The sequence below is a fragment of the Cervus elaphus genome, chromosome 19, assembly GCF_910594005.1.
Source record: "Cervus elaphus chromosome 19, mCerEla1.1, whole genome shotgun sequence".
Lineage (NCBI taxonomy): Eukaryota > Metazoa > Chordata > Mammalia > Artiodactyla > Cervidae > Cervus > Cervus elaphus.
Window position 1 is genome coordinate 41,847,111 of NC_057833.1, and position 26,720 is coordinate 41,873,830.

The 26,720-nt window shown below is 40.8% G+C and overlaps 1 protein-coding gene across 1 annotated transcript in view; it reads right to left on the bottom strand.

Annotated features, from left to right (window-relative positions):
- P3H2 (prolyl 3-hydroxylase 2) overlaps positions 1-22,087 on the bottom strand; it is a 177,389-nt gene extending 155,302 nt beyond the window's left edge. The window contains exon 1 of the mRNA XM_043873909.1: positions 21,420-22,087. Coding sequence (XP_043729844.1) covers positions 21,420-21,893 — 474 coding nt within the window. The 5' untranslated portion in view covers positions 21,894-22,087. The remainder of the gene's footprint in view (positions 1-21,419) is intronic.
- Between the last annotated feature and the right edge of the window lie 4,633 nt (positions 22,088-26,720).

Below are 26,720 nucleotides of genomic sequence, written 5' to 3' on the forward strand. Positions count from 1 at the left end.
AGATGAACAAGTATAAGTATGCCACTTTTCTTTATCATAATAGAAATCTCAGATTAAAAATATAAAATTATTTGTCCAAAACCATGCAGCTAGAAAGGGAATGACTAGGACAATTATCCAAATTTCCTAAGTGATCATCTACAATCATTTGGTAAATCAAGACAATTCTGCCATAGCCAAGCCAAACTTAATCAATACTACAAATTTGAAAACTTAGTAAAAGGATAGACAGTATTTCCCAAGGTATGCTCTATTAGTTCTAACAGAAAAGTTAGCATGTGTTTTATACTAATAATGTGTTAGGCATATCTAAGCATTTTATATGAATTGGCTCACTTCATTGTCATAATACTTCTAGGAGCTGTTCATCTTACAGACAGGAAAACTGAGGCTTATTACCATGCTCATTTTCCAGATGATAAAAGTGATTCTTAGAGACATTAAGTAACTTGCTCAAAGTTACAAAGTTATACACACAGAGGGGTTTAAAACTTACTTGTACCTTAAATCCAAAGTCTATGAAACATGAAGAAACTCCTCAGAATGATACAGTGTTTAATATTTTGCTTATAATCCCCAGTGAGAAAGGACCACTAATTCCATCCAAAACTTTAAGAGCAGGGATTTAAGTGGAAATTTCTCTTGGGCCACAAAGTAAGAAAAAGAGAGAGCTAAATCCATGAAGATACATCAACTTAGATGAAAACTCAAAAACAAGTTGTAAATCTAACTTATTACAACTCAAGGGAAAGACAAGTAAATGCATCATGAAAGGCAAAATCAAAATGAAAACAACAGAACCACGTGTAATTGTAAACCATCTCTTTCAGTGTATCATTTTAGACTCTGAAAATCGTGTCACCCTTTAGCTGATCAGAGAATGGAATCCACATTGTGTATCAGTGTTTACACAGAGCACAAGTAGTGTGTTTACAAACGAAATCCAAACATACCCCAAGAACTGGACAAACATAATCGAGGACCATACAACTGTTGACTTCTTTTATGTGAAACGGACAATTGAGACTATTACCCAGATGGCTCAAGGAAGGAAGAGGAGGATGTGTATTCCACCTCAGATGGGAAAAGCTTTGGGATGATCCCAAATGCAACTGTGCCATTGTGCTAGCTGTTGGCTGGAAACAGTATTCTCACACCCAGCCCCTCCCAAGTTGTCATAGATCAGTGAACACAGACACCCAACAAGGCCAGAAGCGACCACATATCAAAGAGACGGCCAAATGGCTGAATAAGAATCTTTTTAGCTTGGAAACACCACATATCAGAAAAGATAAAGAAATGGATGAGCTGCATCATGAGGACCTTGAAATGGAAACTTACCAGAATTGAAAGCTTTGTGGTTACAAAGGACTCTTCAAATCTGAACAGAGAACAGCTGTGACATATTCGCAAGAACACTGGCCTTGGGGCCGGAATACCTCCACTGAGTCACAGAGGACATTCTCTCAGTGTCTGACTGGACAAACCAGGGAGCCTCTGCTTTCCTTCTCACAGGGTTGGCATGATGAAGTGAGGATGTGTGTATGAAAGTACTTCATCAATTTTTGAGGGTGATGCAAGGATGAGAGATGATTTTCATTTCTGTTGTCATTTTCACCACATGAAAACAAAGAGAGCCCAGTTCAGGAAGCTGAATGCAGGGGTATGTTCTGCATATGCTGACTCTGTCGCTGATACACTGCATGACTTGCAGGAATTGCTCTGATTTTTTCCAACACTGATTTTTTCCCATGTGTTTGAATGTTAGAAATAATGATGCTGGCTTCTTATAAAGCCAGTCAGTGAAGCAATCAATAAAGAGACAGATAAAACAAACAAGTTATTTTTTAAAAATTTTTTTTAAACCCTACGAAGGCATAACTCTGATATAACTTCAACCCTATGATTTTGCCAGCTATTGAAAACTAAAAACTGTTGAGATCCCAGTTACTACACCATGGAGCCAACTCCGATCTCTCTCACACAATCACATTCCTTTATTTCTTTCTACCTCCTGAATCACATCTGTGTGCTATGGTCAGTCACTCAGTTGTGTCTGACCCTTTGTGACCCCATGGACTGTAGCCCACCAGGCTTCTTTGTCCATGGAATTCTCCAGGCTAGAATACTGGAGTGGATTGCCATGCCCTTCTCCAGGGGATCTTCCCAACTCAAGGATCGAACCCGAGTCTCCCTCATTGCAGGGAGATTCTTTTACACCTAAGCCACCAGGGAAGCCCTATATGACATCTAGAAAGTCTCATTTGAAGGCTCAATTTTGATTGCCTCTAGTTTTCCCCAAAATTGCCAGATCATCTTTGGGAGCTGGTGTTATCATAGGAATTCAAAACAAGAAGCTGCAAATATTCTAACCATTGAACTTATCAAACAATTCCTGCTCCAAGTGTTGTTTCAAGCAACAGCTTCCACTCCCTTATTCCCCACCCCCCAGGGATAAAGGCATGCATGGGTCTGGAATGTATTAAAGGAAGTCAGAGATCTTAACAATTTCAAGGACAAAAAGAAACCTCTACATATACTCTCTTAAGTCTGCACAGCCCATATTTGATTTATGCAAGCTCAAATGCATTTGGAAAAATACTTTTAGGTCACATTATTAAACTTCACGGCTAGTATGGATGTTGTCATAGTTCAAGGAAAAATGAGTAGCCTAGTGTGGTAAAAAAAAAAAAAGAAAGTTTTACTACTATAGTAATAGTAATTTTATGACATAAAACAATTTACTAAAGAATTCGTATCTTAAATGAATAAGAAATTACTTGCTTTTACACTACATTTGTACAGCACTTGAAAATTTTCAAAATTACTTCCTGGATTCTTACAGTAAACCTGTTGTATAAATAGAGTAAATATTAGCAGTAGCCCCCATTCCAGAGAAAGGGAAATGGACTCAAAGAAGTTAAAGACTTTTCCAGGGATCTGAGGAATCAGTCTATGCTTTGTAATCGGAGTGTATACCATTTAGGATTTAAAGAGCACTAGGGTAGGGTTCAGAGAAGGCAATGGCACCCACTCCAGTCCTCTTGCCTGGAGAATCCCATGGATGGAGGGGCCTGGTGGGCTGCAGTCCGTGGGGTCGCTAAGAGTCAGAAACAACTGAGCAACTTCACTTTCACTGTTCACTTTCATGCATTGGAGAAGGAAATGGCAACCCACTCCAGTGTTCTTGCCTGGAGAATCCCAGGCACGGGGGAGCTTGGTGGACTGCCGTCCATGGGGTGGCACAGAGTCGGACACGACTGAAGCGACTTAGCAGCAGCAGAAGGGTAGAGTTAGGGCTTCCCAGGTAGCTCCAGTGATGAAGAATACGCTTGCCAATGCAGCAGATTCAGGAGACGTGGGTTTAATTCCTGGGTCGGGAAGATTACCCTGGAGGAAGGCATGGTAACCCAGTCCAGTATTCTTCTCAGTGAAACCCATGGACAGGGGAGAATGGCTGGCTACAGTTTATAGGGTCACAAAGAGTTGGACACAACTGAGGCGACTTAGCATGCATGCACGCAGGGTGGAGTTAACCTCACACAACTAAATTAAAAATTAAGAGGATGACGTCTGAAATTAGAACTGTCACAATTCTAAGGTTATATAAGAAATATGTGAGACAGAATAATAGATGATGGGCAACCCATTAGAAAAAGAGCAATGATAATAACATAACATCAGCAACAATTACTATGTACTAAACACTTACACTATGAGCCAGGTGCTGTTTTAGGTGCCTGATGGGTATCCTCTCATAAATCCTCACGACATCTCTATGGACTTAACCTTGTTTTAAAGACGGAGACTTTAAGTAACTTGCTGAAGGTCATAAAACATCATCTTATTTACTTTCTAGACCAATATTACTTAAAATACATCCATTGTCCATGGCTTATTACATGGACCACCAACAGTTTCAGACTTAAAAATGATTTTGTTAAGGCATATTTAACTAACTGAAAATGTAAGTTTAACTACAATTTTCATAGAAATCTCTTTTTTTTTAATTGGAGGATAATTGCTTTACAATATTGTGTTGGTTTCTGCCATACATCAACATGAATAAGCCACAGGTACCATTACAGTTTTAATAATCATGACAGTCTTAAGGTCATACAAGCTCTTTGCTGCACCATTCTGGGAGTTTCCTATCAGCTACCATTCAGTTATCAAGGTGCATTTAATCTATTATTTTATAACATTTATAGATTGTTTTATCATTATTAAATTTGCAATTATATTATCATTGCTATATTTTGATATAGCACCATTCTACAAAAAAAAGAAAAAACAAATACAAAAATCATGGTCCTTTAGTGATTCACTAAAGCCTGATAGTAGAGATAAAAACAGTAATAAATATCAGAACTAAAAATAATATAACTGATAAAAAAGACATTTTGCAAAGCTATGTTCTTTGTAGCAAAAATAATTACACTAAATAATACTGCCAAGAAGCTTATACCAAAAAAAAGCCTAAAACTTATAACACATATTATGAGTAGAAAGAAAGAAGAAAGAGCATCTGGAAAATTTCATTTTCAAACGACTGCAAGATGGCACATAACAATAAAATAATACCTGTGGAAGGACAGTTTTTATTATACATTTTGCTCTAACTATAACTTGTTGTAGAGTTGAATAATCCATTAGAGAAGAATCTTCTCTGGTCAACTGGTACATATGCAAGGAAAAAATCGAGAGTAACTTGTTTATCACTAAAAGCCTGTGCATCATGGAAAAGACTTCAATGTTCTGGATTAACTCATATTGTGAATCAGAACATGGGTGGGTTAGAACAAGACATGTTGAAATCAAAACGGATGACAGAGCACCAATTTTTTTATGCAGCAAAAAAAGATTCATCTCATATAAGAGGTCTTGTCTGAATCTTGATATTCAAAATGCTTTATTCATAAAGAACAATTGGTATTAACATTTTATATTCTCATCTTGACATTGTCATTGTCCTTGTCATAAGAGGAAATAATGAAAATGTTGAATAAAACTGAATCTTAACTATTAGCTTATAAATTTTCAGAAGGAAGTCTATAGTACTGTGTAGTAAATATGCTTTTTCTAACACTGAATATAGAGAAGAGGGATATAGTTATTGAATTGAGTGATGAGATCAAGATATTTCTTCAGGACACTGATACTTCTAAAAACCAAAGACTTATTTCTTTGATTGCAAAAGCTTGCCTATTTGGCTTTCCTCTCCAATATAGTCAATATTTTATATTGCCTGAGGTTACCATTTTAGGGTATAACATCAAAATTTTTAAAACTGAGGGTAAGATACTAGTAGTTACTGTGGTGCAAACAGTTCAATCACTGAAATTCACAGTTTACTAACTTTTAATGACCTGTTTTATCAGAGGAAATATTCAGCCACACATTAAAATATATTAAAGTTAGTAGAGACTTTCAAGATTATACACTCCAAACATTTCATTTGTAAGTGGAGAAATTGAAGTCCAGGAAAGGAAAATTCATCATCTCAATAGAGAGTTAGTGCTACATTATAATTAGAGCCCCAGTTTCCTAGCTCCTTATTCTAATACTGTCTCCAGTGTACCCACCTAAACTCATGTTCATAATCATGAAGATTATGACTATTGACTTATAAAGTTGGCACCCTCATGAAAGAGCCCACTTTACAAATTATGGCCAAGTGCACAGAATGGTAATTTCAAATGCCTAATCACAAGGAGTATTAAATTAAAAATTCATGCTGTAGGAGAACTGACAGTTCAATTTCAACAAACAAGTGTCAAGTTCCTACCAAGTGCAAAAAAAAAATCAAACAGTGATGTTAGCCATGTTTGAATGTTGAAGTCAAAGACTTACACATAGTAATCTGGAACACGTGCTGGGCTGAGTCGTTCAGTCATGTCCAACTGTTTGCAACTCCATGAACTGTAGCCCACCGGGCTCTTCTGTCCATGGGATTCTCCAGGCAAGAATACTGGAGTGGGTTGCCATGCCCTCCTCCAGGGGATCTCCCCAACCCAGGGATCGAACCCACATCTCCGACATTGCAGGCAGATTCTTTACCAACTGAGCCACATTATGGGAATGTCATATGGATTTTGGAAAACTGAGAAAAAAAAAAAAGAGAGAGAGAACTGTTTCTTCAGTTCAGTTCAGCCAATCAGTCGTGCCCAACTCTTTGCAACCCCATGAACTGTAGCGCGCCAGGCCTCCCTGTCCATCACCAACTCCCAGAGCCTACCCAAACTCATGTCCATTGAGTCGGTGATGCCATCCAACCATCTCATCCTCTGTCGTCCCTTTCTTAGGAGCATTCTTTTCTTATTCTAAATCCTAAATAAACTAGTCTCCCACATGTAACATGGTAAATAAATTTTTATTAAGTATCCTGTTGGGAAAATGAACTGATTGCATATTTATTTATTTATGAAGAGTCAAATCACATTTAATCTAGTATACCAGAGGGGTCTCCTCTACAGACCTATAAATAAGTGAAATGGCAGACAACACCTTTAAAGCCAAAGCAGGAAAGATTCTTAACAACTTGACATGAACCATAACACAGACTAGTTGATCTACTTAAGAATGATTCAGTGGTGGTGAGATTATTTTTTGTTTTTACTCGCTAGATCACTGGTTTACTATAAAAGGATATAACTCAGGAACAACCAAGTGGATAAGAGGCAGAGGGAAATGTATGGAGAAGGAGCACAGAACTTCTAAACACTCTTCAAATGCCCTACTCACCCAGCACCTCTCCTTGTTCACCAACCCAGGAGCCCTCCAGATCCCATTCTTTGAGGGTTTTATGGAGGTTTCATTATACTCATGATTGATTACCTCATTGACCATTGGTAAGTGACTCAACCTCTTGTCCCCCTCTCCTCTCTGCAAATCAGTGGGCAGGACTGATAGTTCCAACCCTTCAATCAAGGTTTGTTACCCTGCAACCAGCTCCCCTCCCCTCCTCAGGTGCTTTCCAAACTTCACCTCATTAACATAAACCCAGTTGTGGTGGAAGTTGTGGTGAATCTGACTAGAGTTTTGTTAGAAAGACTTTTCTGTAGTTTTCTTGTGGTAAAACATTGGTAACGCAGATTACTTTGAGTTTTTTGAAATTGAGCCCACTCAAATTGTATTTATTATCATCACTATAATTTAAAGATAATTTAAAAGAATCTGCATAAAGACTTCTAAATCTGAACAAAGTGAAATAAACTCATTTCTCCCTAAACTTTCTCTTGAGCACAACATAAAACCTCCAGACCAAAAACACAGGACGACTGAAAGATGGCATGAAGAGGTAGGCAGACCAAGGACCTGGCCCTTGAACATAGTGATACATTTCCTGGGTTTTCCTTTTGTCTCCTATGTACCCCTTGGAAGAAAAGCTATGACCAACTTAGACAGCATATTAAAAAGCAGAGACATTACTTTGCCAACAAAGCTCTGTCTAGTCAAAGCTATGGTTTTTCCAGTAGCTGTGTTTGATGTGAGTTAGACTATAAAGAAAGCTGAGCACCGAAGAATTGATGCTTTTGAATTGTGGTGTTGGAGAAGACTCTTGAGAGCCCCATGGACTGCACGGAGATCAAACCAGTCCATCCTAAAGAAAATCAGTCCTGAATATTCATTAGAAGGACTGATGCTGAAGCTGAAACTCCAATATTTTGACCACCTGATGCAAAGAACTGACTCATTTGAAAAGACGCTGATGCTGGGAAAGATTGAAGGCAGGAGGAGAAGGGGATGACAGAGGATAAGGTGGTTGGATGGCATCACCAACTCGATGGACATGAGTTTGAGCAAACTCTGGGAGTAGGTGATGGACAGGGAAGCCTGGCGTCCCGTGGTCTATGGGGTCGCAAACAGCTGGACACGACCGAGTGACTGAACTGGACTGATGCATCCTAGATCAGACTGCAGAAACCTGTAACTTGGACATAATAACGGGGGTAGACACAAAAAAGTCCACCCCCACAAAGTATGTTCCTTTAGTTAAAGGAACAGAATATTTAGCACAATAGAAGAGGAACATCTGTGATGATACCCTCAGAACTCCAGCCAAATACCAGGGGAAAAAAATCTTGCAGACTCCTGACCTTGGTCAGTTCCTAATGCAGGGAACCTAGACTTTCACTCCCCTCCTCCCCAAGGGTACCAGGCACCACTGACCCCCCCCCCCACCCCTAATTAAAAAGTAAGAAAGTAATTTCAGAGGAGAGGGAGCCAGATAAAGGAATTTATTAAATATTATTTAGGAACATTTAATATTCTTTAAATATTCTTAAACATAATATTCTGGGAAGACCCCCTAGCAACTCATATGCGAAACTGAACAGAATTGACATTGGCAAAAGGTTTGATAACTGAACTACAGTGTGGAATATGGCCAGCTTTTTACTTTAGCCTCTGGATAGCACACAAACAAAGCAAATTAGAATAGCAGCTCCAAGGCTCTGTGAATGAAACTGGGTATGTTGTAATGTACTTGCTAAGAGAGGTGCATCCACTTTCAATTTCTAAGCACAGATGCTCTGATTAGTTGTCACCCATTTACCCTAAAACTGTCATTGGTCCTATGGAGCTGCAACTAAATCCTTTTCAGATGTTATCACAGAAATACTTGAGCCAGAAATCAGACAACTGATGCAGATCATACATATGGATACAGTTACTGCTAAATATTCCATGTGTATGTTTCCCTGTGTGTTTTGAGGCCATGGCACATTTTTTTTTTTTTTTGTCTCTTTCCGTTTATCCTTAAGTTATTTATAGGGAGTGTGCTGATGACCCAGGTTTAAGAGTACATTAGCCAGAATTAAGAAGCAGGATAGAGAGAAAGCTGCATGGTTTTTCCAATGAAAAAATCTTTAATGATACACCATCCGTGACTATAAGACAAATTTTCATTAATAAGATCATAGAGTCTTATTAACTCTGGATTGGAAAATATACTAAATCTTATCTATCCTACAGGCTCAAGGATGTATTGTACAAGGAATACAGTCAATATTTTCCAATAACCATAAATGAAAGTAACCTTTAAAAATGTATAAACTAGTTTAAAAACAGAAATGCAGTTAAATGGTGTGTGTTGAAAAAAATCTTATTTTAACATCATTTTAATGTTTGAAACTTAAATGCAACCTCCCTATTTAAGTTGATTTAATGTAAGTTGTCTGACTTACATTTGAACACCTTCTTCTTGGGCTATTTATTATATTTGAACAGTTGTTAGTGTTGGGAAAGTCTTCCATATTTGAGCTAAGATCCTGTTTTGTGTAACTTTTGTGATTGGTCCCACTTGTTCAATTCTTAGGTGCCATAAAGACCCAGAACAGTTGTCTCAGATAATGATCTTTCGAAAGCCTCTTTTTTTGTTTAGTCTACTCATCCGTATTTCAACTGTTTCTCATAAAACAGTTCTGAGTCTTTTATTTGTATCTTTTAGTCCTTCCTGCTCGTGCCCTAGTTTATCTTGTACTTCTTAAAGTTCCACCAAATTAAATATTAGCGTGTCCTTCTTCAAATTTTATTTTAAAATGATTGTCGAAAGGTGAAGACTAGCATAGACACACTTCAAGTATCTCCTGTCTTTGACCTTTCAGACTTCCATTCTACCACTTCGTATTCCATACACTATCTCATCATTTCTCTTATCCATAGATAGATTGTTGGCTCCCTGCACCAGTCCATAAAAGTATTCAACAATGGTTTGATCCCTGGGTTGGGAAGATCCGCTGGAGAATGGAAAGGCTACCCACTCCAGTAATCTGGCCTGGAGAATTCCATGGACTGTATAGTCCATGGGGTTGCAAAGAGTCAGACATGACTGAGCAACTTTCACTTTCAGGCTGAGAGAGGTAGAAGAGTTCTTATAAGCCATCTGGTCCAATTCTGCCCTTGTCCAAATAGAGACCTAATGGCATTAGTGACACCACTGGGGACACAGCCTAAACTGCCTGATTTCTGAACTCATAATTCCCTCTATTTTATTTGAGCTACTCTCCCATTTGCCTGTCATACAAGAAGCAGTCTTATTTCTGGTGTCTGTGATGAAGAGATGTTTGTTGATTCCCAAACCTAGGCCATCTCCCAGGAGTACTCTAGATCAGGGTGGTGAAAAGGCTTAAAGCAGTTTAAAATTCCCAGGGTGTGTTGGTCTGTGGGAGGAGATTTTATCTGTTAATAGAAAACAGCAAAGGTTTGGAATGTGTTTGAACACAGTCCGTTTTTGACAAATACAAAGAAGAGACCACAATCTTGTGGAAATTGTGAAATCAGGGGGATGGAGAATGAAATAGCGGGAGAGCAAAAGGACTTTTCTCAAACAGCAAAAAATAATCTCAAGATATCAATAAGAAGAACTTTTGTTTTAGTCTCATGTTGAAAGGAGGCCAGTAAGCTTACACTCCAAGGTCTAGGGAATTGAAGTTAGGAGCTCCAACTGAGCAGGTCAAATTTTTGTTTTGTGTGTAATCAAATTTTCTCTACCTACTGTACATGTTTTAATTATTTAATTATTTAATTATTGTTTTAATTTATCATAATGCCTAACTCTTCTTTCGTCTTTCATATTTCCTTACAAATTTGCTCTCTGCACAGCAGCTATGAAGCAAGGAAATAATTTGACCCTTGAAAAATATGGAGGGATGGAGGCTCCAACCTCTGTGTGGTCTAAATCTGCTTATAAACTAATGAAAATCTACTTTATAACACAGAGAACTCCACTCAATGCTCTGTGGTGACCTAAATGGAAAGGAAATCCAAAATAGAGGGGATGTATGTATACATATAGTTGATTCACTTTTCTGGACAGGAGAAATTAACACAACATTGTGAAGCAACTACATTCCAATAATTTTTTTTTAATCTGCATATAGTTTACAGTTGGTCCTCTTTATCCATGGTTCTGAATCTATAGAATCAACAGCTGGGGATCATGCAATGCCGTAGTATCCTCATAGTTCAAACTGTGCTGTTCAAGGATCAGTTGTACATCTGTGTCAGTGCTGACCTAGATGAACTCAAAATATTTTTTTCTTTTTAAAATTAATTTCTCACAAGAAGCCAGGGAAGTAGGTATCCCATTTTCCAAATAAGGAACTCATATTTACACATGTGAACTTTTCCAGTGTCATATAATAAAAGGGAGGACTCTTTTGAATACAGGCCGCAGTTCAGCTCAGTTCAGTCGCTCAGTCGTGTTTGACTCTTTGCGACCCCATGGACTGCAGCACGCCAGGTTTCCCTGTCCATCACCAACTCCCAGAGTTTACTCAAACTCATGTCCATTGAGTCAGTGATGCCATCCAACTATCTCATCCTCTGTCGTCCCCTTCTCCTCCTGCCCTCAATCTTTCCCAGCATCAGGGTCTTTTCAAATGAGTCAGCTCTTCACATCAGGTGGCCAGAGTATTGGAGTTTCAGCTTCAGTATCAGTCCTTCCAATTAATGTAGGCCTGTTTCATGTCAAAACCAAAGTTGTGAAAAGTGAATGAGAACTCGAGTTTTGTCACAGAAAAACCTGGATTCAGATTCTGACTCTTTACCTACCAGCTGTGGGATCTTAGATATACCATTTAGCCATTTAATCTGTGATCCTATTACAAAATGAAGAAAAGGAGAACATTTAGCTCCATCTAGGATTTCAAATAAAGTTAAAATGGCAAAATGGCATTTCCCCTTAACATTTGGTAAACACTGAGTGCAGGTCATGTAAAATCTCCCCAAAGACATCCCTCCCTTCTCTGTTCCACACAGAAACTGAATGGCTCTGCTACCCTGGACCTTATCATGACAGAAATGTCTCAACCGAGTCTGGGGCCCCTGGGTGAAGAACGACCAAGATTTGCTTCTGAATGATTGGTTTTATTACAGAGACATGGATTTCAGAGAATGCAACATCCATGTTTCTTTCGTGTAAACTCCTTTCACATGCGGGGCCCTCTCAGACTTTAACGTACTGTTCTTGCCTTCTATTATTAATTTTGTTACCATCACTCCATCTTTCTCCATCTATTTCTGCATTTCCCTCTGCTTTGGTATGAATTTTTGTGTTCCCCAACATTCATATGTTGAAATCTAGTTCCCAAGGTATTACAAGGTGAGCATTTGGAACTGATTAGGTCATGAAGAAATGAATTCAGGCCTTTATAAAAGAGGCCCAGAAACCACCCTGCAATGTGAGAGGTTACAGCAGAGCATGACTCTCACCAGACACTGAACCTGCAGGTACCATGGTCTTCACCTCCCAGTTTCCAGAACTCTAAGAATTAATAGATAATTAATAACTTTTGTTTATAAGTCACCAGCATATGGTCTTCTGTTATACCAGCTCCAAAGGACTGAGATACCCTCCGAGCTTCTCTCTCTCAGTCTCACAATCATTCCTTTTTCTTCTGATGCCCTCTCATTTTTGCCACTTTCCAGTATCCTATAAGGTGGCATTTTGGATTTGAGTCAAGCTGTTTTCTAAGAGCATATGTGATAAAGAACTAACCCCAAGAAAACTAAGAGTTGCAGTGGATTACTTTTAAATGACTGAGTTTGGTTACTTTCCAAGTTGAATAAAAAATACATTAATTCTGGAGTTTGGAGTTCACGATTGAAAGGTGTTCGTTTGTATTGCTCAAGTAACCTATACTGTCATATTCCAATAATAAGTAGAGAGAAGCTAGTTACTCTGGTCTTTCCTGCAACTTGAACTAGCTTAGCCATGAGGGAGGACCAGCAAAGGGGTATAAGCCAAGTGATTTGCATCTTGGAGAAAGAGGCTCTATTTCGATTGGAATTCCCCTCATAAAAGGTATCAAACTAAAGCCAAACTTTTTCAAAAATATGATTCATCATTGGGCCCAGCACCATCTAGCATATGTTGTCAAACACTTGATTTGTACTTGTCTAATCTTAATGTCCAGTTGTCTTAGATATGGCTACAGGTTTAAATCAGTGGTTCTCACAATAGGGTGATTTTGACCCCAAGAGACATGTTGCAATGTACAGAGACATTTTTGGTTGTCACAGCTTAGAAGCAATTTGAAGTGTGTTGCGAATGCTGTCTAGTAGGTAAAAGTCAGGGATGATGCCATCCTAAAATGCAAAGGACAACCTATCACAACAAAAATCAATCATCCCAAATATCAGTAAGCCAAGGCTGAGAAACTCAAACTTAAATACCTACTGATCCATAAACCTGCAGACTTCATTGTATGACTGAGCCCTTGGTTATCCTATAGAAACAATGATTGTGGAAATCTCCATCCCTAGTAGCATTTCTAAATGCCTTGGGCTACAGTCAAATTGTGATTGTTGATCCTGGATTCAGCCTGAAAAATATTACTAAGAAATAATTTTTACTTCAGTGGGGAAATAATTTTTATGGCTTTCTGGATTAGTCTTTGATACCATAATTTGAGATCATTTTTGAAACCAGCCAAATCTGGCTTTAAGGTAATCCACTGTGTCTGGTGTCCTAATTATGTGTTGATTTCTTCATGCAAGCTTATTGATCTTGGCAAAGTGAAAACTAGAAATTTAGCATTCAAGCAGAAAGAATAAATCAAAATTGGCTCAATTAGCTTTACTGCGATTCAGGGTTTGTTAACAGTTCCTCTGTTTTGTTTCAGATTTATTTATTTTATCATATCTTTTGCTTTTCTCCATTCCTTTTCCAGAGTTCCAATATAATTATGCTGTAATCTTCAGCAGTGTCTCATTGCTTGCAGAAAAACTGAATCTATTATTTGCAGATAATGAATTCCAGCAGAATCATTTTGATAGCCCTGAACTTCTGGAAAATCTGACATCTTGGATCTCCCTCTTTCTGGCTTTTACACCTTCATCTCCCTTCCATAGAAGATTCTTTGCTCCTTCATTTTCATTAGGTTTATTGGAGAACAGTATTAATCCAGGATCCTGTTTCTGAGCTTTTCCCAGAAGTGGGCAGAACAGTAGTGCAAGGAACAACATTTATAAGGTAGCTTTTATTTTCAAGGTATATCTCATTTGGGAAATAATGTAAGTGGCATGCTGTGCATATGATATTAACTTTGGCAAGTTGAGGTATTCAGTGTGTGTCTTATAAATAGTGGTCATCAGCAATGTCACAGAAGTAGGAATCAGTGTTGTTAGATTCTAATCCTAGTTCTTCCATTAAATTGCTGGATACATGTGGACAACTTGATTCTTTTCCAGACTTTATTCTCCCTTCTCTAAAATGAAAGGGTGGGGGCACATATGTTCTATGAATGTGGCAGGAAGCAGTTGCAGAAAGATGGGGACCCAAGAGGAGAGGGAAATGAGTATCTTTCCCAACATATATCCAACTCTTGCACAGATCGTATGGGTGAAAAGGACATAAAAAGAATTTCATAGAAGTAGATGCCTATGTCTACGTATCAAATTAAGTAAGAGGCTCTCTGGGCTTCATTTTATTAGAACCAGAACCCTGACATTACCTGGAGTGCTACTTGTTTCTCTCTTCCCTTGATTGATTTCCTCAACCTGCTCCTTGGCAGATGTAATTTCACTATGGAGATCATCAACAGGACAAGGAATGGGGAAGAAGAGAGATGGAGAAAGAAAGTAAAGCAGAGAGGGGTGTAGTCAAGTGAAATCGGCTTCTTCTGATCATAGCCAGCAGCTCTCCTCAGTACTAAACCCCCAAAATCATACACACAGCACTGAAACATACCACACAGAAGGCTGACTCCAGCTCTCTTTTTTTTAAATGTGTTTGGGACATTTGGCAAATGAAGGCCAGCCCTCATGGAAATTACATGGCTAGGAAGTCAGTCAGCAGGAAAGGAGGGATGAATAAAAGAACAGAGAAAGAATTATAGGAGAAAAGCTAAATGGAAAAAAAGACAGGAGAAATTATTTTTTCCTAATGAGAAATGCAAAATTTTCCACCAGACCACTGTGACTCTTGGCTAAGCTGGCCTACATCTCATGTGAATGAAAATGCAGAGTGGGCGGGGCCGTCCAGGAAGCTGGGCCTTGTGTCTGCTCCACCTCTGGAGGTACCAGGTCCATTGCAGGTCTCAGAGGTACCATTGATTTACCAGACTGCCCCTCTGGAGGTAACCATGCCCATTCCACAGAGTCTGGAAAGAGCACTGTGCATGCATCCTAAGTCATTTCAGTCTTGTCCAATTCTTTGCCACCCCATGGTCTGTAGCCCACCATTCTCCTCTGTCCATGGAATGGGTTGCCATTTCCTTCTCCATTTCCTTCTTCCTGACCCAGGAATCAAACCAGCATCTCTTACATCTCCTGCATTGGCAGGCAGGTTCTTTACTACTAGCGTCACCTGGGCAGCCCAGAAGAGCACTGGACATTCTGACCCAGCTCCACTTGTTGATCCTCTTTGATTCATATGGAACCTCTGAGGCCATCAGCTATCAAGTAACAAGGACAGACTTTATGAGTTCTGAGGGTCCTTCCAGCTGTAGCATTTTATTGCTTTTAATAACTATCACTCCTCACTCTTGCAAGACCACATTTTTTAGGCAAAATATGTATTCCTCCCTCTGTCACCCTTACTTCACTGTCCCAAACCAACTATTTAACTTGAAGAGACAGAGAGTTGAACAAGATATTCCCTTGGAGTCCCTTCCAGGTCTCTAAGATCTGGGATTCTAAGATACCCAAGGTTACTCAAGTCCTTAGTAGTACAAAAGGACCATTATTACACCAAGTCCAATGAGCTTTCATTTTAGATGAATCCATCTACCTTTCAAAATTTTCAAACTCTATCCATGAAGCAAGCTGACATTTCATCAAACATTCTCAAAAGAATTCCACACACCTACTCCTTTGGAGTTTATCACTGAGCAAATGGTATTCATGATAGAATACATTTGTGTCTCAGAGATGGAATCTGTGAAGAGAGACAAGTTGTTTATTACTTCCTTTTATTAAAACCTATAAAGAAATCCCTTTATAGCTTTGAGATTTGGGGAAAGTTTTCACCAGACTAAAATAGGAGCTGTAAGCAATTGCTCCCTTCATTTAATTGAATTTTAAGCTACTATTTGCCAGTCACAATGGATGATTGATAAAGAGCTGACTGGGCCTTCATAAAGTCAGCCTCCTAGCAGGAAACAATTGATATTCTATCTCCTTAGCACACAGGACCTAAGAGCTGGCTACACCAAGAAGTTCCCAGGTTTCTTTCCTAACTAGTGGGACAGAAAGATGATGACTAGTGGATTTTGATAAACCAAGCCTGGAAAAAAAAAAACTGTAATACGAAGAAAGAAAAAAAGCCACATCCCTTGAGGAAATAACCACTAGGAAATTTCAAAACAACTATTTTAAGAAGACATAAATTCAACTCCCTATTTGAAATAATTTGTGGACAAAATGTACATAGTCTACAGATAGGTTAAAAAGAGATTTAAATATGAGACTTGGGAAAAGCTTTTATTCTGAACTAAAATAATATATAACAAGCACATATCATGTGACCTAAGTTTCAAACTCATTTTTCTTAAGGCATTCATCTAGAAGGAGAAAGAAATGGATAAAGCAGAAAAAGAGTGAGGAAAATCTTTGAGCTTGTTTTTTTTTTTTTTTTTAGAAAACACTAATCAAATAAATTATGGTCAAGAAAAAGGAATTTGGGGGAGATGACTGTAGGAGGGAGATAGAATTGCCTAACTTAATTGCATTCCCCCCCCACCCCCGCCTCTAATCTTAAGAAGAAAAACAAATGTCAAATGGCACACAGCTCCAGTTTAGAAACAAAACATGGAAGGGCAAGCTTGTTTTAAGTAAAAATAAAAAAAATAAAAATAAACAGCACTGGATATCTTTTTTTTCCTTTTACTAAATGGCTGGGAACACTGAAATAAAAACAAATACTGTCAAAGTATTCCTGATTGTAAAGTACACAGATAAGCAAAAAATAAAAGGATCTCGCTTACATTTGTTTAAATTCCACAAATGTACATAAAGCAGGCACAGTGTGTCAAGAATTTTCCGAAGCATAGTTTTAGAAAATAAGGATTAAATTAGGAAAAAAGATGGAGAGGGAAGGAAAAGAAGTTTGCAACATTAGCCAGAACTTGCAAATGGAAAAGAGTGAAGTCAAGCAGTCTACAGTTCTTTTGTAACTTTCTTCCCCAACTGACCAGCCATGAAACCTGATAACTAATATGAGAAGACTTCCTATCACCATGCAACAGCCTTTCTCCACAATATTTTGTACACAAGCAACCAAGATATTCATTCAACAAACATAAGCTGAATATTTACTGCTACCACCCCCTGTTTTAGGTATTTGGTTGGGGTAGGGGGGATACAGATGCTGAGACTGAACTCAGACCTAATGAACCGAAATCTCCAATTTTAAATTATATTTTTAATGCCCAGGTGATTCATAATAATCATCTATCTACTGATGTTCCAGATCTGGAAACTCCTTCATTAGGAGGTACAAAAGTGACTTTGACCATTCTGCGATCTCCAGGAGCTCACATAAGTGATAACAAATACATGAACTTCTCCAAAATAATGTTAAAAATGAAACATGATGTGAGAGGATCATATTCTTTATTGTGGATATTCAGAGGAGGGAGAAATAATGGACTGTTGGGGGCTGCTGATTGAGGAAAAGAGGATGTCACAGAAATAGGTACGTGCGTGCTTCCCACAAGGTACTAATGGTAAAGAACCCACCTGCCAATCAGGAGACCTAAGAGATGTGGATTCGATTTCTGGGTCATGTGGATTCATTCCCTGGGTGAGGAAGATCCCCTGGAGGACGGCATGGCAACCCACTCCAGTATTCTTGCTTGGAGAATCCCATGGACAGAGCAGCCTTCAGGACTATAGTCCACAGAGTCACAAAGAGTTGGACACAACTGAAACAACCTAACACATATGCTCATGCTTGTATAGTTACCATTTGAACACAGAGAAGGAGGTGGGAAAATCTACTACTCTTATTATAACTAACCTACTACCACTATAACTAAGTCTGCTACTATTATCATTAAACATACTATTATAACTAATAACAAGAGACACATTTCCAGTGTTTCTGGAAATAGAAACAGGCCCTGTTCTGGGTGCCTTATATAAATCCTCTCTTAAACCTAAACCAACCAGTTAGGTTCTATTATTTCTATTATCTACAAGATGGGGAAACTAAAGCTTAGAAAGTTTATGTGAATTTTTCACAGTCACAGAGCTGGAGATTGAAGAGCTAAAGTTCAATCTCAGGTTGATCCCATTCCAGAGCCTCTGTGCCTCTCAAAGAAGAATAAACAAACCCAGATGTGCAAAAGTGTCAGACACAAAAGATTAAGCATCCATTGCTCTGGCTGAAGGATGGCAGAGTCAGGGAGAAATTGAGCCGGTAAAGTTAAAGGTCAGATAGGCTGTAGTAAACACTGTGGGCTCTATACAGTAGCAAAGGGAAACCAGTGAAGGTTTCCAAGCAGAGACTATTCTGATCAAAGCTTTATCTTAGATTTTAGGCTGTGAATTATGAGTTATATGACACAATCTGAAATAATAGAATTTGAAAGTCCAAAGAGTCTTGCCCTGCCTTTAAACAAAAAAGTGTGCTTGGGATCTACGTAGAACTACCACCTCACCTCAGAGGAATTACCAGCATGCCAGGACTTAAGGAAAAATCTACAGAACAGCCCTGAAGATAAATACAATGAATGTCTGCTACCCCACAGCACAAGGACTGACTCATTCCTGGAGCTGTCCAAATCTGGCAAACGGATAGCCCCAGGGACTCAGCATTCCATGGGATCTGAGGTGTCCCCAAGGGGCAGTGGGTGTGCACAGGCATTATCAATTGTTAGCAGAGCCCAGACCTCTGACTCCCAATCCTATGCTCAATTCATCAAGGCAAATCACATGTGACACTGGGTAAGCCCTTTTCCTATCTGGATTCTCCTTTCCTTATTATGATATGAGAAATTTATATCAACAGACCTTAGATTTCACAATTCCCAATCTCTCCCTTCCAATACTTCAGCATAGAGAATTCTCCTAACTGGAATTTGGGGGAGCAACAGCATCTCTGGAGAGCTCCCAGAGTTTGCAAACCCCTAGCTGAGAACAAATGTATTTCCTTATCTCTAGGAAGTCTAGTATCACAGGATTTACTATCTCAAATCTTAGTTACAAAGTCCTCACTGAATTCAATCTGGCCCAGGATTATCCTTTTCAAGTGCAGAATGCATCACTGATGTCCAAAGTAAGTCAACAACACAAGGTACCATGATCATACGCAGGCATATTCAGGGAACCCCTCTATCATCAGGGAATGAACACTTTAGAATTCAAACCTGTCAGAGCCCAACTGTACTCTGTTATTTTCAGAACTTTGGTTTGCGCTCAGAAGATTGCGTGTGTATGTGTTTATAAGTCAAATTTCCAAGAAGTCAAGCAAAGGCTAAAAGTTGGGTGGAGGCAACACCTTATTTGATGTTCATAAAGATAGTCCTGATGACTCCAACTCACCAAAAATGAATTTCCAAAGGGGTAAGAAGATCTCCTTAAGAGATCATCAATTCTGTATACCCAAGAAACTGTGCCTATTGGAGTAGAAATGAACAGGAAGAAGATGCAAGATGTGTTCTGCTCTCAGAAACATTGCTGGTAAAACAGAAATTAGCACACAAACTCACATATTTTTTAAGGGACTTCTTCAGCTTCACTGGTTCATCAGACCACACCCCGTAGTTTACCCACAGAACTACCCATGAGTGACTAACTCTTGTAATCAATTTACTGCAAAAAACTGAGGCATATTAAACCTATGGCTTCATCTTCTTTGACTTCCAACAGGAGATGGAAGTAGGAGTGTGATAAATGTTAACATTAACAGTGAAGCAAGGGTAATTACAGAACCAAAGACACTCACATTCTGAGAATTACCTCACGGTTATTTATTTTTATAGAAGGGAAAATAAATACGCATTCCTTTCCCAGACCTGAAAAAGGAAAATGTTCCCAAGATGTGTGACAGAACAATCAGCGGGACTGCCAACCTCACATCTGAGACTCCTGGGAAGACAGTGTTACAGGGACCAATCTGGACCACCCACGTTCTGCTCTGGGAACCAGCCGAGTGTACCTTCAGCTGTTGGGTACTCACAGGCCCCTCTCTGCCTACTACTGACTGATTTCTCTAAGACTACCCAAAACTGTGATATTCATTTAAGAGAAAGCAGATTTATAATTAATACATGTCTCAGCAAATCCTTAAGGATGCACAAGCAAGTAGAATACAGATGCTGAAAAGAATTCAGGCTTTCTCCTTATTTCTTGCCCAAGATACTAAATCCAACACCTTAGCCAGAGCACTGTGAGTTAAGAGTGAGTTACAGTTGTGATTTCCTGAGCTCCACCAACAACTGCAAATCTGCAAAGACCTTGTGGGATGAGCTGCAAAGACATCAGAATGTCTGCACCTGGTGTGTATTGTCACCATCCCAGAAATGCAGCCCAGTCCATTGGCTGGCATGACCAACCAACCCCCAAAGCTGCCACTTCAACAGCTGGAGAAGGGACGTTGACAAAGGGACAAAGAAAGGCGAAAAGGGGAGAAAGTGTAAGTTCAGAGAAACATAGATCAGAGAGAGTGGGAGTCTGAGAAACACAGGCTAAATTGTCTCCGCTGAAGCATCCACATGGATCTTCAAAATCGTGAATGTGAGGACAATGTCAGTACACTGTTTACCTCCGTCACTAACTTCAGGCAAGTTGAATACAAACAAATAAAACCAGAAGGAGGGGGCATCTGATGGTGAACAACTCAGTACAATGCTTACTTCCAGAAACTAGAAGCGCTCTATCAAAGGACAGAGTCAGTACTTTGGGTACTTTAAGTGAGACTGCCTCACATAGAACCACCTCTTACACGCATACCTCCTCTTTAACCTTTGATCTTCCCTCTTTGTGTAGGTGCAGGGAGAAAGAGGAATGGGATTCAGAGCAAGTCTACCTTTAACTCAGCTGTTCCGGGAACACTGTGTTAAACTTCAAAGAAAAGGTGCACACTAGCCTGTATGAGGGATGAGGGAGCTGAGATGGAAGAGAAACGATCTGAAGCTAGACCAAGAAACGAAGCGAGAGGAGATCTTACACTAGATCCGGTTCTGCCAACGTTCAGACATTAGCGCTGAATGGGTACATATCAGTGCAGTCCTCTTTTTGAGAGAGAAGAGGATGCCTTAAGAGTTAATGGCTTGCCCAGATTCATCTAGTGTTGGTTACAGAGCTCAGCTCGGGCCACCAGATATCTAGATTCACCTAGAGACAGAACCATTCAGGGAGACCCAGTCTGACCCGCTAAGGAGCCGCGCGACGGCCAGGAAGACGGGAGCCGCGGGAGGGCTCGAGACACCTCGAGGCGCGGGAGGGCGTGAGGTGTGCGCTCTGGGTACCTTGATGTAGGCCCGCTGCAGGTAGTTGTAGGGCACTCTGCGCTGGAAGTCGCTGCGCACATCCTCGCTGGCGCGGTGGCGGGACGCGGGCCCCCCTAGGCGCTGGCTCTGGCAGCTGCGGTAGCACCGCGCCCGCTCGAGCAGCGCGCGGAAGAAGGGCAGCTCGGCTCCCGGGCCAGCGCCGGGCGGCGCGAGCGGGCGGCGGGCGGCGCAGTGGCGGGCGCAGCGCGCGCGGATCTCCCGCAGGCGCCGGTGGCTGCGCAGAGCGGCTTCCAGGTCGCGCACAGCCAGCTCGTAGTCCCCGCTGTAGTAGGCGGCCACGCCGCTGGCATAGAGCAGGTCGAAGGGCTGCAAAGGCCCAGGCTCGGGCTCCCGCTCCGGGTGCCGGCTGTCCGGGGGGCCGCCCCACAGCGGCGGCGGCAGCAGTAGCCAGGGTAGCAGCAACGGCAGCGGCGCCCAGATGCGCTCCCGCATCCTCCGTGGCGGACGGGCGCCGGCCGGGCACGCTCGCAGTCGGCTCCCGGCACCTGGCGTCCGGGTCGCGAGTCTCCCGGCTCCTCTAGCGCGACGGCCGGCCCCGCCGCCAGCCGGCTGCCCTGCGAGCCTCAGGTGACCGGCGGCGCTCGGCGGACTGAGAGGCGGAGGCCGGCTCGGACGGCCGCTCTTAAAGGGACGCCCACAACTCACACGCTCCTCCTGCTGCCCGAGCCTCCGCGAGCCGCTCGCCGGCGCTCAGCGCGCGCCCTGCAGGCTCGGGCCGCAGCCTCCCGGAGGCCGGAGGCAGACACCCAGGTGTCAGCCAGAGAGCCCGCGCCGCTGGGGGCCAGCCAAGGAGGGGCCCCGGGGGCGAGCCTGATGTATGGGTTCCCTTCGAGGTTGCAGAAGGGACATGATGACTCCCTTTTTTAGAGAGGAAGAAAAGCCAGATTAGTGACCTTAGAGCTCTCATTTTTTGTAATTTGTGATTTCGCTGTTTGTCCGTCACCTTCATGTGAAGTACTGAAGCTCCAGCTCAGACTAGGAAAGCCCTGGAGGGCCAGTTGGCCCCGTTGGGAGGCTTGAAGAGCAAAGTGCCTAGACCATGTTCATAGAACTGTGAAAGGCAAATGGAGTCAACCCTGGGCCTTTGGAATCAAAACTTACTTCTCCTTCTCTTAGGGAAGGTCCCACCCTTGCTTCTCAACCCACTTTGTATGGGTGTGCGTCCGTGCATTAGGGCAGGGAATAGGAACAAAAGGATAATGAACATTCCACTTCTCTGTGTAGAGGAGGGCATTACAGGACCCAGAGAATTGTTGGAATGGTTATACTTACATCCTGCCTCCTTCAGGTTACCAACCCTGTAAACTTGTGCACTTGAATCTAGTTTCCTCTTCTTCCAGGACAGACAAATATCCCAATATGTTCAATGGTTTTAAGATATAAATTATTTTTGCAAGAGCTGAACAAAGAGGCAATTTAATAAATCCACTACCCCCAGGACTTAAGCGGTGAGCATCACCCTAGGAATGGGAAAGCTGTCAGAATGGCTGCCAAACCCAAAGGACTAGCTGGAGGCTATCCTATTCCTCTGTTTCTCCTCCCTTATAAATACCTCCTGAGCCAAGGTGTTCCCTTCATTCCTGTTCCTTGGCTTCACACTCTTACAAGGATTCCTGAGAGCTTATGCACTGGACCCTTGACTCCAGTCTGCCTCCTGGAAGCATTCCTGTGGTCTCCTAGTGCTTGTAGCAGTTTCACTGAAGTCTCCCTGGCCACTGGGGTGGTGAATGAGAGGGAAGGGCAACAGGAAAGAACACTTATCCCATAGTTGATATGAAGCCCCCAAAGAAGGCCTTTATGTGGGATCACCACTATGCCCTGAAGGCTGGCAGAGTTTCACTCTAATTCCTTCACTCATTTTGTTGGGTTTGACCACTTGGGCCATAAACAGTCTGGGCTCTGTAACTCCAAGGGACCCCAAAGAATCTTGCTCTTATTACTTTCCTCCCCCAAACCTCGCTGGTGTGAGGCTTATTCCACTGATGGAGAATGTTCGGATGTTCAGTATTTCAGAATTTGAACTTGGGTCATAGGCCCAGACGTTTGCTCTAAGGATTGTCTCTCTTTTCAGATAAAATCTTTGGAGTCCAGAGTTATTAACCAACTTGTGGAAGGTTTTGAAGCACAATGGCTAGGAAGTCCTGCTATGGGATTGAGGGCAAAGCACCAGGATGCTTGACTATAGATTATCTCTACATTCTTTGACATGAACACATCATTTAATACATGCCATTTAGATTTACATCTTTGTATAAATACTCTCAAAGTAGGTATTTTGGGGGAAAGGGTTGTAATATAAGGTAGAAATGGTACATGTTAGACTATGGGAAGGACTGATGCTGAAGCTGAAACTCTAGTACTTTGGCCACCTCATGCGAAGAGTTGACTCATTGGAAAAGACCCTGATGCTGAGAGGGATTGGGGGCAGGAGGAGAAGGGGGCGACAGAGGATGAGATGGCTGGGTGGCATCACCGACTCAATGGACATGAGCTTGAGTAAACTCCGGGAGTTGGTGATGGACGGGGAGGCCTGGCATGCTGGATTCATGGGGTTGCAAAGAGTCAGACACGACTGAGTGACTGAATTGAACTGAACTGAAACTAGATTCAAAGTGCTATAGAAACACAGAGCCTGCAAAGATGACCTTCAAGTTGAAGGATCTAAGAAAATGTAGGGGGAAGAATTGACACTGGCACAGAATTGAAAGCTTATTGGTTGTAGCCTTACTAAACTTTCTATTGATCCCCAAAGTGACATGTGCTATCAAACTTTCTTCATCTTTTATTGTTATAAGGAAAAACAAAGTCTGACCCCATGTTGTATGTGTTTCTTTTATTTTGACTTTTCTTTCCCTATTGTTTTTGTCCACTAAAATGATACTGTCCATACATAATTGCTTGCCTTGGAGAAACCTACCCTCTACCTAAACAGTAAATCAAAATGCCTTTGTTCAAGACCCTGTCCACCTGTGGATGGCTACAGGAAGGAAGAAATTAAAACATACTTTCCCTGAGACTGGCCATTCCAGGAAACATTTGCAACATTAATGGCCTTTTTGCTTTTCTTCCTCACCTCCCCTACCCCACCTCTGTTCTACAAAAGAACCTAGCATCTAGACCACAATAAGATGGTTATTTTGAGACATTAGTCTGCCATCTTCTCAGTCTACTAACTTTCTGAATAATGTCATTATTCCATGCCCCAACACCTGGTCTCCGATTTATTGGCTTGTTGTGTGGCGAACAGAGGGAGTTTGGAGTCAGTAACACTATTATCTTCCTTGGTACAAACCCTATCCGACTTTATAGAAAGTGTTAGACCTCTCAATGTTTCCTATACATTGGAATTATCTGAGAAGGCAAATACTGATATCTGAGTCTGATTCTGAGAGCTTCTGATTTATTTGACCTGGGGTATGGCCTGATCATTAAGATTTTTTAAAGTTCCCTCAGTGACTCTAATATGAAACCAAGATTGAGAAACACTGGTCTGGAGTCAAAGCATAACCCAAAGCATAAGTCTATGAATCAGGGCACCAGGTGCCATAGAGGATTCGTGAATCTAAGATGAGCCATCACTCAGATCTCCCCTCTCCATGAAAGACAATCTGATCTACCTTTTAAGACTCAGTTAGAACAGAAGTATGTAAACATATGGTAATAAAATTCACTCAAGGTGAAGAATTTTATTCCAGCCAATGCTTTGCTTAATGGTATCAACTTTGTGTTGAGAAAAACAGTCCTCCCTGGATCTCTAACATTCCTTAATGTCTTTCTGAGTATGCCAAGAATGCACTTCTTTACCTAGGCAATTTCTTAGACAACTGGGTACCATCTCAGAGTTCCTGTTTCATCAAATCTTGAGTCGAGTTAAAAAATGTGCATTTCTAACAAGTTGCTTGGTGATGCTGAGACTTTTGGTGCAAGAATCATACTTTGAGAATCACTTCATCAATACAATTCCTCATGAACAGTGGTACTCAAACTTTACTGTATGTGTCAAAGCTAATTAAAAAACAAAATACAGAGGCCCTATCTTTGTAACATAATCAAGTTTGGGCCATTATGTTTTTACCAAATTCCCCAGAGGTTCTGATACCCACCAAAGTTTGAGAACCATTCCTTTAATTAATGACTTTTTCACCCCATTTGACAATGTCTGGAGGTACTGTTGGTTGTCACAACCAGGGGAAAGAGTACAGTTGTACTGTAGGCATCTAATTGGTAGAGGCTACAGGTGATGTTAACCACCCCTTGCTGAATAAGACAGCCTCCCAGAAGAAAGAATTATCCAGTGTAAAGTATCCATAGTGTACAAGTTGAGAAACCCTTGGGTGGATCATGGTTTGAGCACTGCAAGTCTAACTCAATTCCCTTACTTTACAAATGAGGAAACTTAGGCCCACAGGTCACATAGATAGGCAGCGTTGGACTATTGTGCTTAATTTTATATACCAAAGCATAAAACTAGTATGCAGAATATTGTGGAGCACTGATAGTAGCTTGTAACTATTTTTTAAGAGAAAGAAAACAAATGACTTGAGAAAAGGAGCCATTGGAAATATAGATGTTGGAATTGCTGCTAAGATGGGTAAGAACTGGGAGCCTGCAATTTTGCTTTTGTTCACCATTCCTTACAAACTCAGAGACAACCAAAGCACAAGAGAATCCATCCAAAAGCTCTAAGAGGGATTCAATCATTGTCTTTTAAAATTATATTTGGAATAAGTCTTGACAGAAGATTGAATTTCCTTTTGACTTCTGTTTATAAGTCAACGGCATCATCACACCCCTTGCATTTGGGAACCTCCAGCAGGAAGAAAACAGGAAAGGGAAGGTCTTCAAACACTTCTTATTTTCCCCAAATCAGCTACCTTTTTTTTTTTTTCAAAGCTAATTTTTCACTTTCCTACAAAATCTTTATGGAGCAATAAAAAGTATGCTCAGACTTTAGCAGTAGACTTAAAAGACACTTTACATAAGCAAATCTAATACTCGCTTATTTTGATCATGTGTAACTAGAGATCTTGCTTACCCCAAACATCTTTGATTCTCTTGAAATGAAAGGGATAATTCTCACTATGCAACAACCTAGGCCTGTTCAGTTACTGTTGATGCTGGCCACAAGGGAACTGTTTGGAAGATTTTTTTTTTTTCTTATTCAAATAGCATCATCTGAAATTTTTTTTCCTCCAAATAAGTTAGTGTGAAAGGCAAGCCACCAATAATCTGTCAACATAAGTGAGAAAGAGAGAATGA